Source organism: Wyeomyia smithii, chromosome 1 (assembly GCF_029784165.1).
Source record: "Wyeomyia smithii strain HCP4-BCI-WySm-NY-G18 chromosome 1, ASM2978416v1, whole genome shotgun sequence".
Classification (NCBI taxonomy): Eukaryota; Metazoa; Arthropoda; class Insecta; order Diptera; family Culicidae; genus Wyeomyia; species Wyeomyia smithii.
Window position 1 is genome coordinate 198,738,359 of NC_073694.1, and position 12,607 is coordinate 198,750,965.

The 12,607-nt window shown below is 39.4% G+C and overlaps 1 protein-coding gene across 2 annotated transcripts; it reads right to left on the minus strand.

The window, feature by feature from the left end:
• Positions 1-3,291: 3,291 nt before the first annotated feature.
• LOC129731380 (putative helicase MOV-10) lies at positions 3,292-6,569 on the minus strand. 2 transcript variants are annotated; one of them, XM_055691348.1, is made up of 4 exons: positions 6,397-6,569; positions 5,375-6,337; positions 5,016-5,314; positions 3,292-4,959 (listed from the first exon to the last, which is right to left on the minus strand). In XM_055691348.1, exons 1-4 carry the CDS (start codon positions 6,433-6,435, stop codon positions 3,555-3,557), a joined length of 2,706 nt encoding a protein of 901 aa, XP_055547323.1. In that variant the 5' UTR covers positions 6,436-6,569; the 3' UTR covers positions 3,292-3,554. The 2 variants fall into 2 exon arrangements, with proteins under 2 accessions (XP_055547323.1, XP_055547329.1); XM_055691354.1 differs by having other exon boundaries at positions 3,294-4,959; positions 5,375-6,247.
• Between the last annotated feature and the right edge of the window lie 6,038 nt (positions 6,570-12,607).

Consider the following 12,607-nt stretch of genomic DNA (forward strand, 5'->3'; position numbering starts at 1 on the left):
ACCAATAATTCTCATTGCAGTTAAACACATACAAGACATGTGATTATTCCAATGAATGTAACTGAAACCGTAATGTGAGTTTCTAAGTGACATGCACATAAATGCTATTGGAAAACCTACATGGAAAAAAAACTATATAAGTTTTCCAATAACTTTTACATGATTACCTGGTTCAGTGTAGCACATCGATATTTAGCCGCTCCAACTCCTCCAACGATCGCTTCGAGTAGTGGGCCGACGCCAAATCTGAACAGAACACTGTGTCTTCGCTCTTATGGTATTTCTTGATGAACGACGCAACTTCTGGTAGGCATTTCGTATGGCCAGCCCGGAGCGAAAGAAGAGCAACTTTGAAATCCCTTTCTTGCTGATTATCAGCCACAGCCGCACCTTCTTGGGGAACTTAATCTGTGAAATAAACTTCACCCCGGTGCTCACTTCCTTTGTGGGGGAGGTAAAATACGAAATGCCCTGCTAATCGTTGCCATCCAGGGTGAGATAGGTCTTGTCATCCATCACCACTGCCACGTCGCGATTCGCCGAGAAAATCGACTTGACCATCTTATTCAACCGCTGTCGCTGCGTCATTGCCTGCAGCTCCGAGATCAGTGGATGGGACTGCCGCTTCCTGATCATGTATGTCCATGTTTCCCAGATACTTTTTCACTGTTCTACCGTATGCACCAACCGGGAGTGACCAAGTGCACGCAGCGATGTCGCCACTTTTCCCTCGGTCTTCCTCTTCGGAATCCTTTGAAGCTTTTTGTCACTCAGGGTCGTTGGCCATCCGGAACCGGGCTTTCTTTCGATGCTCTGATCGTTGTCCAATAGTGTCAAAATGATGTAACTGCCGGAACGGGCATACCCGACGTCTACAAAGTGCTTTACTTTTTTTCGCCAGCATAGTTAGAGTTTGACTAATAGAGCTGTCAATTTTTTTTTTGCTAACTCATGGGTTACTATGATTGATGAGGCATGAGTTGTTTCGTCAATGCGAGTAAAGGTAAACTCATGAAAAATCCGCAATTTTTGTCCATTTTTTACTGCAAACGTTATTTTTAAATCAGGCGCAAAACTTTTTGAACTACTTGTAAATGACATGCTGAAAACAGCAAGTCCGTATTACTAGTAAACATAATGGCATCGACCTCGAATCTTTTTGAAATTGTAACTTTTATTCTCAACGTTATGGATAATCGTAGGCACGTACGAGCCCTTTACACTGACTTTAGTTATGCATTTGACCGAATCGACATACCATTATTACTCTTCGAACTGCCAAAAATTGGATTGGCGCCTCAACTTTTGAGTTTGCTCCAGTCATATCTAACAAATCGCAAACCAATAGTGCGCTTCCAAAACAAACTTTCAAACCCCATTTCAGTCACCTCTGGGGTACCCCAGGGTTCGCATTTGGGTCCACTTCTTTTCATATTGTATGTAAATGACATTTCCCTCATACTTAAAAAAAAATAAACATATTATTCTACGCAGACGACATGAAAATCTTCATGGAAATCCGCAACTCTAGCGACGCATAAGAATTCCAAAAAGAAGTCAACTTATGTCGAATTCGTTTTTACGGCAGGTCTATCCCGTCCCGGACTACGCTTTGCACCTGAAAAAAACACTTTCCGAGCAGTTGCAATGGTGTGCATAATACCAGAGGTAGCTGTCACTTTTGTTTTGGTCATTATCGCCATTGTCTTTTTATCGCGTTTGTGCTACTGTACGAAAAATTTGCCAATTTATAGAAAAATGACAAAATAACAAAATGAAATAAATAAAATTCAACCTGATGTTTGACACGCGAAGAACGATAATCAAAGCAAACCGATTTTGACACATTTCTTTTTTGATGTTGACACATACGTGTGAATGTGTTGGTGTCTTCAAAACTGCACTCTGTTTCTTGCGCGGACTGTCCGGGACAGAAAAAGGGTAGTCCGGGATAGTCCGGAAAATTTAAAAAAAAAGTGAAAGGACAAAGTGAAGTCCGCGGGGTAGCTACACCGCAAAAACGAAAACGACATTATTCTACACTTGGTGTAATAAAAGCCTACTCCAACCCAAAACCAAAATAATGTAACGCAAAACATTTAGTCGAAAAATTGAAATACCACTTATTGTCTAGAAAACCAAACTGTACAAAAATGCAAGATTGTTAGGGACTTAGGAGTAATCCTAGACACCAAGCTAAACTTTACAGAACACTATAACTCCAGCATAAGTGAAGCCAATAGTGTGCTGGGCTTTATAAGGCGGTTCAGCCAAAATTTCCAAGACCCGTACAATATATTACAAATGTTAGACCTATTGTAGAATATTGTGATCTCAAAAACAATTCCTTCTTTACGCGTTTCGCAACTTGGATTGGACTGCATTTCCTCTGCCATCGTATGAAGCACGTTGCATGCTCATTAATCTGTGAACACTTAAACAACGCTAATCTGTAAACAAACACGATATCGTGTATCATAGAATTGAAGAAATCAATCTAACGTAATATTTTTAATTATCGTAATGGAAATGATTTTTTTACCATCTGTTAGGGGCCGTTTGGTTCCAACGTTCTCGTTCCAGTTATTGCCCTTACTTCTGCCATGCCGATAACTATTTTATAAAAAAACTTCCCCGCTTACTTCTTGGCTGTTCAGTTACATACCCAACCTTTTTCGCCAACCTTAATCAAATTTTGATTTAATTATTTTGCTACATTGCTCCAATTTATTCTCGATGGTTGCAAATTTTTGTTTCGATGGGATGTAAATTTGAATAACGACGAATTGATTGTTTTTCTCCAGTGACATCAATATCATTCCACTCATTCCATTCCATGATAAGCCAGTAATGGCAGGTAACGATAATCGAAAGAAAGACAAATTTATCTTTCCAAGGGGCTCCTTCTTTTAAAGTGATTTGTTCGTAGTTGTTTCATCGGTGCAAACCACAATCTTTACTGTTCGAGCAAATTTGCCAGCAAAGATAAATTCAACTTACGCTTACCTACCTCACGCATCTTTTTTATGTTGACCAGAGATTTGCGCAAATTCAATCTATACATAAGCTTCATCGTCCGTCGAAGTACGTACCCTGAACAACGGTGTAATAGAATATGCTTTCTTTCAATCTTTTTGAGTTTAGGTAGATAAAACACATAGTTTTCCAAGCTCTTCTTTCTTCTTAAATTCAAAAGCTCGCTCAGGCTATTCCTAACAAAAAAATGAGATTAACAGTAGGAAAAGTGCCAGAAATATATTCGAAATTTGACTAAAAACAGAAAAAAATGATACATTTTCTTTAATCTGATAGCGAAACTTTCATTCTTCGCAAAAAAAATCAAGCTGTATTTTTCGATAATACAGGTAATGATCAAATAAACTGGAAACATGTGAAAAGAATTTGTAAAAGTGAATAAAATTAATAATGTGATTGTTATTAAAAAATGTGCGTGAACCAATCAATTCACCAAGAAGCTCTTACCAGCGCTAAATAACTTACTGTATAATTTTTTTGCCATACCGTCAAGGTATGCAACTGAGAGCCCAACAGCTCTAAAAAAACTCACTGACACAACGTTTGCTCGTGGCCGATTCGCCTATAAACTGGCTCTGCTTGTAGGGTGGAATCAGATGAAACTCGCTGCCCTTGCATGCGCGGTTGTCGACGCAATACTTCAGCAGCGAGTACCAGTGCAAATCACGCTGCAGTGTGTCCGGATTGCCGACAATTACCATCAGCGCTCTTGCCCGCGTGGTTGCCACATTAAGCCGTTTCTCGTTGCTCAGAAATCCTACCGTTGACGTTCCGGAACGCACGGTTGAGATCAATACGACCGGCTTCTCCCGGCCCTGGTACTGCTCGGTCGAGCCTACTTCCACGTTGGTCCAGTTGTTGTTCTTGCAAAGCGTTTTGATGAGTTGAACCTGTTTCGTGTAGGGCGAAATGATTCCGATTTCCTGTTCACTCACCGCTCGATTGCAGATTCTTTCCTTTAGGATTTTATTTAGGTAAAATATGATCTGGTCTGCTTCCTGTCGATTGTAGAGACTACTTGATTGCGGGTCTTTCTCGGTAATTCCTCGTATAGAATGAAAAAACATGGGGAAATTTTTTCTCGGCAATTCCAACCAACCTAAAGCCCAATCCGTTGCTCCGGACGGAGCTTGCGAGCGAAGATCTCCTTCGTAAAAGGCATAGTTAGGAAACTCTAACATGTAACGATGAGACCGATAATTATCCAATAGTTTCGTCATGACCAATGGATTGTATTCGCCGGTTGGTTTTTTCCTGTATACGTCGTGATTCATCAATCTTTCCAGCATTGATATTTGCTGTACAGTGTCCAGTAGGTAACTGTATCGTATAACCGGTCCAAGCTGCTTAGGGTCACCGGACAGTATTACACTGGCAGTAATTTGCTTTCCATTCGTTCCGATGCCGGCGATCGGAATCAGTGCCGAAACTTCCTTTGTACTTCCAGCTTCATCGATGAATATGTAATTGAAGTGATTAGGATCCACTTTTGCCTGAGCCAAGCGGCCACACATTGTAACAGTGGCCACCACCACGCGATTGTTGTATATATCGTGCCAGGAAGGAACAGAGTATGTACCTGACGCTAAGTTAGAAATACCGACGACGGCTTCGTCCATGTGAAGAACGTTTTTCTCGCTGGTCTTCGATAGATACCGAAAAACATCGCTGGCGGGAATGAACTCCAACAGGCGTTTGGTGAATTCATCACATGAAAAATTGGATGAGGCGGCCACTAGAATGTGCGACTTCGGTTGCAGTTTACAGATTTGTACCACAGCTTCGACCAGTGTGGATGTCTTTCCTGTGCCTGGTGGACCAAACAGTATATAGGGAGCGGGAAAAGCCGTGCGATTGACTATGTTCTCTACGGCAGCCATTTGCTCGCGGTTGCTGGATACATTTTTGCTGCTCCAAACAAAGCTGTTAAAAGATCAATAATTTGATTGTGCCAAGTGGGATGTCATAGATTAACTCACTCTTTGTAGACCATCTCTTTTTTCGGTGGCTCGTCAGGAAACATCAGCTTAGCAAAGTCAAATTTTTGCAATAGTGACAGAGCGTAATATTCCATCTGGAAGCTGAGGCGGTTCAGCTCGAAAACAATCTTATAGAACGGTGCCGGCGGAAGCGGAATGTTCACGTGAATCACCATGTAGTCCGGGTGGATATTGTGGATGGAACCTACAAAGCATTTTTCTTCGAACTCGCTTGGAATAATGATTTTCACGCCGCATTCTTCGTCCAGCAGCGTAGGGGCTACATCGAATTGGTCGATCTATTGAATTTTTCACAATAGCAAATTCAGTAAAAAAAGGAACCGTAAAATTATACTTACCGACAAACGGTAAAACTTTTCGGAAATTCCGGGCACAAGTATTGCCTTTTTAATCCGATATTTCAGATACTCAACCTGCAGGTCAATATCTTCAATCTGGTTCAGCACGTTAAGATACTCTATGTAGTTCTCGGGACGTAGACCCTGGCGTTTGAAAGTTTCTAGCCTCTCCAGAAGAGCTTTGGCCCCCGCAAACCGGTCGCTTATATTCAGTGAAAAATCATTCGCGTACAAATCTTTGATCAGCTTCGGTACCGGATAGCTGTTTAGGGGTGCACAGTGAATTAGCGGCTTCTTCTCAGCCAGTTGCTCGCTCAGAAAGTGACACAATTCATCAACCTGCAAGTAATACTGTTCAAGTACTTCCGTCTTCGTGTCGACCATTCCAACAAGAACCAAGGCGAAATTTCGATTAACTGCCGACAAACAAGAACTTCGAAACGAAAAGTTGGTCACCGATCCCCAGGGGATGCGAAGATCGCACTCAAAGAGCGTCATCAGTTGACCATCCACCCGGTGCAAATAGGCCATCGTTAGCACGACGATCGGATAGGACGAGACGTTTCGGACGTAAACGAGCGTCTTGGCAAAGTCAGGCCGATAGTCTAGTCGAATGTGGAATACGGCATCCTCCTGGATGCAGTCGTCCAGCTGGCGAATGAAACGAAACTCCTGCCCATGCTTGAGCCGATGCTCATTCTCTTCCGATTCATTCTCGAATTTTAATCTGCAGACGTAACAATTTCTGCCGCACAGTCCCATCTTTCGAAAGTCTCTGGTAAAGGTTCTAACGTGACGCAGCTTGTGGTGACATTCCTTGCGTTTCGGCTTCGACAGCTCCATCATCTGCGCTGCACTAGTTTCATGATTTGGCTGTTTTAAGCAATCATGCGAAGGGCGGAAAGGAGGTAACCTTGTATTGGAGGGTTTCAATTCGGTAGAATGATTTTCGCTCCGAGGCAACTGAGTTCAGATTTTTTTTAAAGTCTGAAATTCATGGGAAGCGAATAATTTATGCTTACCTTGTCGAATGCTGCTCCGATTTGCAGAGTTCTAGTCATGTTTTTAGAATTACGTTCAGCTGAACTTTGTTAAGTGAAAATATGTGGTGCACATGTGCACTTAACACCTTTGCAATGAAATTCGATCAAAATATCAAGAAGCTTTCAAAATTTTCGCTTGGTTAACTGACACATTTTCAGGGATGCCAGATGATTTTGAAAGATTTTGCTGCTGCTCGTAGCCCGAGAAACGCCTTGAAATTCGAATATATGTCGGCTGGAATTTCGATAAATTAAAATCCTTGCGTAAATATAAAAAGACTAGGGAAAATCTACACAAAATCTTCAATTATTCATGGAAATCTGTATGCGGATTTCAAAAGTCTGCGTTTTGGTTGATACCGCTACTAGCAATACTCAGAGGGAGAGATATGCGAAGAGAGTGTTGTGAGCCAAACGAACATGTCAAAATTCGAGCAAAACGAACAAGAAAGTTAACACATTGAAAGGTATTGCAATAAGGTTCAATGAAGAGTATATTTATTTTTACACGTTTTTCATGTTTTATTGTTAAAACATGAATTCAGAATGCTCCAAAGTAGCTTCATCACAGTGATTTTTACCTGGTGGTTCACAAACCCGTTGTATGGTCTACAGAATAATGATGAAAGTATATAAAATTAAACATAAACATAAAATTTAACACCTTCACGGTTTTCACGGATGCACTTTATTATTCCCCAGGACTACAGATGGTGTTATGAACAGCTACGCAAAGAGTGAGGTCGAAAACTCCAAGTGAACCGTCAAATCGAGGCTCCAAGTGTGCAAAATAAACAAACTCAGGAGTGTTACTTTTCGTACAGAAAGTGTATTGTAATCAGTATAATTTGAACGGAAAATGAGTTCATTATGCTCGTATTATGAGTGATACATTGAAAATTAAAAAAGTGTGTAAACAAGCTTTGAAACTCAGTTATACATCCTTACAAAGTTTCGGAATATCATTACACTTTCTAGTGCGTATGAAAAGTTATGCGAAATTAAATGTGGTTGCCAGAATTGTTTGGAATAGAATATTAGCAAAGGGTTGCCATATTTACTGCTTTTCTCTTTGCGTATCTCTTTATAACACAGTCTCTACCCAGGACTTCCACCGTCACCATCAGTTATACGAGCCGAATAAAAAGTTAGTGAACATTGCGTTTTGAAAAGATATCTGGCACCATAATATGTGAAACCTAGTTGCCAAATCAGCGGTTTTTTTCATCGCTTATCTCTCCCTCTGAGGACCTCTAACCGCTACACATTTAATAGATTATCCGACAAATTTGAAAGGTTACGATGTCGGAGTAAAATTAGACGATCCAAGGTACATGAATGACAAGGTATTTTGGACTGACGAGTGCATCAGTAGTAGTAGACTGTGACGTGTTAGCTTTGCAAATAGCATGGAGACGTAAAGAAAAGCCGTCTACAGTGTTCTATATACATTTATTGATTCGAAATTTTATCTAGAATTTTTTTTTCTTATTAGAACCTAGGGCCTAGGATGCCTAGATGAATAGAAATAAACTAATGAAATTTAAGCTAGCATTCAAGCTTATTCTTACTGAAGAGAGATTAAACCAGATATAAGCTACAGGAATTTAAATATTACATCTCTACTTTGAAGTACATGCTGAGTGTACGTTGTATCAATTAACATTGAATGTTTCAACGCTCGATTGATGCTGTTCCAGCTCTGAGCCTAAATGTTCTTCACAGAACACACATCATGTGATGAGAAATAAATGTAGCGTAAAGGTAACCGATACTAAATAAACATACGAGTTATGAAATACATTTTGGATGAAAATTGCTGAGTATTGGAAAAAGAGTAAGCACGTGGCATCCATAACATCGGATGCTGTACAAATATTTATGCTGAAACATCGCATCAATTAGTTGTTCACGCTTTCAGTCGAAAGAAATCCGATTGGCGTTATTCTGATGTGTTTCACGGTAGAACCCACGCTTAATATCAAATATGGAATCAAATCAAACGTAATGAAAAAAAAATGGCTGGTAACCACTGCATATGAAACTCATCAGCAAATTTGTTTCATTTATCCGTTTCGACGTTCATTTAAACTGCTGAGTCGATCATTACTAAATTTCGTACATATACGTTATTTATAGTGCCTTTTGTTCCCATTAGCGCAGTTATTTTTTTAAAACCAGTATTTCTGTCAAAAAAAGCATCATTTTAGACAAAGGAAATAATTGACTCTGAACAAAACATACCGAACGAAAATAGGCACGCCCATAAAACCCCAGTTCAAATTATTCGCTACTAAAAAAAATAAAATCATATAATAAGCCAATTTGCTGCTTCGTATGATTGACACTTTTTGAAAACGATATGTGAGAAGCAGTCGCCAGTTGGTGAATTAACATAGCTCCAGTGACAACTAAACTCGACCCATATTTATTGACTACCCGATTAGGCATGCCAAGGGACATATACAAACACAGTGTGACAGGCGTCTGACCCCCATCACGAACAAACAAGGAACGGACTTTTCACTTTTTGAACCTACAAGGGTGCTTTGAAATAGTGAAATAAAAATGTATAGGAAAAAAATGGGAAAACTAGAATTAGCAGATTGTTTTGATAATTTTATCAAAACTCCGTCTTAGTTTTGTCGATTTAAAGCTTCCTAAATGGAGTGAATGTTATGCCAAATGCCAAGCTAAGTTGAAACTCATAAAAAATATATAAGTAACGAACAAGTTTCGCTCTGAATGCTCCACAGTATGGGCGTCGTTATTTTACACTATAGCAATTAGTGTGCCTGTAAATTCATGCTAACGATTGCAGAAATACCCTTTTATTACTTCGTACATATATATATATATAAAGTTAACTTGGCTTTCCATGCTACTCGGAATCGGATATGAAAGGTTCGGAATATACTTCCGTTAGCTTCTTTGCCCTTCCTTACGTTTCATAACGAAACGTGCAGCGCCGGTATGGTCATCACCATCAACCGTCAGGAGGATGGTCGTTAGAAAATTCTCTACTGCTCGTGCTGTTCACAGTTGGAAAATCGAGTAGCATTAGTTCAATTTCCGCGCGTTCGTTACTGCTGCCTGTGACTGTCGCTGTTGGCTTTACTGCGAAATAACATATACGTACGAACTGTTAACGATAATTACACTCGAACTTGCATGACTGGATGCTATCGCGTAGACGTCGTCGTTGTCGCAGGAGGTAGCAATGACAGCCGGAGGAATGTCCCTCCGTTAAAGGGTTGTGACTTTGGAATCGACAAAATAGAGCTCATGTGCAAAAGAACCTTTGCTCCAGTTAAAATGGTTCACTTGACCGAATTATTTCACTTAATAACGTTTCATGCATTCAGAAATGTAAAAGCTAGATTAGAGTTCGCTTTGCGTTCGATGATTGTTTTGTTCGGATATGTGTTGCTCTAATTCGTACTTTATAACACTATCTAATGTAAGATCTGTCTTTGGCTGTTTTGACCTGATTTCGTAAAAGAGCTTTCAAAATCCGGGTTAGCTGTCTCCTGGTTCTGCTGGTGCACATATTATCACGACATATGGGTTTCGCTTCGTTAGATCTAGGAAACTCACTCGTGTTTAAGATGACGTGTTGAACGGTCAAACTAATTAATGTTTATTGTTTGAAGAAAATAATACATCCATCGTCAACGAAATGACTCACGCAGTATAACTTTTGTAATCCTTGTTTGAATCCAACAGAACCATCGTCGTGACATGGTGTACTTTGATTGCAGTTTTAACATAAACTGACGAAATTGTCCTAGGGGCAGACAAGACACTATTGATATATAGCGAAATATTTCCGAAACAATATTAAGAGATTTGCCCAAAACTGAACGCTGTCTAATCCAAATACCGCGCTTGAATCAAAGGCCGCGCTGAGTTTCCAGATGTATGCTGTTTTCATTTGCATAACCCTTCATTGTTAAAGTATCGGAAAAATCCGTGAAGAAATCACTGCTGGCGACAGTGGAGACTAAAAAGGATTACCAATCATTAGAGGAAAATCTATCGGATCATATACTCACTTTGTGGTTTCTGTTTTGAGAATTATGATATCCATCTATATGGGATTAATCTGTAAACCTGGCACCCCTAACGTTGCCTACAGTGTGCTGCCGGTGCTGCCAATCCAGGATGCTTACAGTGCACACTGGGCCAGGATCCAAGTATAGATGACAGTTCTAAAAGGTATGCTGTTCACGTCGATGCATTAGTATTGAAGAGCGTTATGAACTTTTTCCAATTTTGTATGAAATTCAAAATGATTATGCATTTTAAACTAAACTTATAAAACATACTTTCCTGAAAAGTTATAAAAATGATGTTGAAACATGTTTTATTTGTGAGAAATACATAAACATGCTGGGGTTTAGGTAAAATATGTTGTTTTTCATCATTTTGCCGGTAACCTTTTTGCACTTTTCGTTTTTTTCTTGTACTCTAATAGCGCTTCTAAATAGAGTCGCTTATGTAAATATGCTACAGTAACAAAAGTCATGAGTTATGACAATGACTAAGATTATGCTCCAACTATTAGAAATATAGCATTTTTATATCTTTTATCTCGACATATTGTCGCAATTATTCACACTAAATCTAAATTAATATCAATTTTTAGTGTGTTTCAACTGGAGATTCACTCTCCAAACCAAAAAAATCAAATATAAAACAACATAAAACGAGAAATTTCCAAAAACGTTCCGAATTTCATACAAAACGCGAAAATTTTCATAACGAGATTTGTTTGTGTGCGTGGATAGATAAAAATGTAGCATAGACCATTTTACGAGACGTTTCTGAACTCAATTCATGAATGAAATTTTGACAGAAAGCTCGGAACCGCTGACATAACGCACGTAAAAGCAACATCATCATCAGCAGGATCCGTGACACCTGTCAGTTCATAAAATGGTCTATACCTTGTAGAACTGTCATCTATACTTGGGGCCAGGATTGCAATCTGGCAGAACGTCATATTAGCGCAGAATTATTAGCGCTCTCAGGGTTTGACCAATCGGTTTTTGATCTTCTACAAAGTTTCTTGGCATAGTTGGGGCTTCAATTTGGATGTTTGAATTAGTTCGGAATTTTGCCGCGAAGGCGCGTCGCGATGCCAACTTCTTTCCCTTACACGCTAGAGCTTTGCAGGTTTAAATAAAGTTGTAGATCTCATAATTCTATGAAACTTAATAGGATATACAAAATTTCTAACTCTTCACGTTTCAGAGATCTACGAATTTTTATAAATTTTGTCTATATTCCACGTTTTATAGTGATAATTTCATGAGTTCGCTGGGATTAATTTCTTACAAATTCGCGCTTTGACGAAACGTGAGCTCCGACACAAACTTTCACGCTAGAGCTTTGCAATTTTCGACAAAGTTTTAGATCATAAAATTTTATGTAGCTTCGCAGAAAACATAAAATTTTTGTCTCTTCAAATATACGAGTTTTTGCTAAATTTTGAATAATTTTGTGATTCGCTTGCTGTTTTTCGTAATAATTTTGTGATTCGAAACATTAAACTCACAAAAGAATACGCAATTTTCCGATCAGCACAAAATTATTACAAATTCAGCAAAAACTCGTATATTTCTAAAATTGGAAGAGACAGAAATGTTGTGTCTTGAACTGTATACTATAGTTGGCATAACAAGCTCAAGTTGGAATAATAATTTAATAATCCCGGACAAGCACTCGAAATAACTCGCTGGTTACAAAGCATATTATCATCACCGCTAAAACTTCATCTAAACCCACACTTCCGGAATCCATATACGTGCATAGTGTTTGCCGAGATAAACTTTCCCAGGTGTACTTGTGCAGCGAAACCCTAGGACACAAGTCTGAGAGGAAGGTAAGTGATTAAATTGTTTTCACCTCCGGGAAATTTTACACCGAACTCCGGTGATGCGGCCAGGGCATACCGGCAGAGCAACCACGTTAATTAAACGCATACCTGTTCCAGATCCTGTCTACTCCTACGCATGCAAACGCATGACTTGGATGTGGAGAATTTGTTGTGCCAGGATGTAATTTCTCCGGATTAATTCTAAATACTTTACCCGACAATCCGGATGAGTGTTGCGCTTGGTTCTACAGCAATTCAAACAAGTTTCTCCCTGTACCGGTGAGATGACACGTTGCTAAGAACGACAAC

Coding starts and splice junctions, on each gene's coding strand:
- LOC129731380 (XM_055691348.1), bottom strand. CDS start 6,435: ATGACTAGAACTCTGCAAATCGGAGCAGCATTCGACAAG. Junction 6,338..6,396: donor TCGGAGCAGCATTCGACAAG/GTAAGCATAAAT, acceptor ATCTGAACTCAG/TTGCCTCGGAGCGAAAATCA. Junction 5,315..5,374: donor AAAAGTTTTACCGTTTGTCG/GTAAGTATAATT, acceptor AAAATTCAATAG/ATCGACCAATTCGATGTAGC.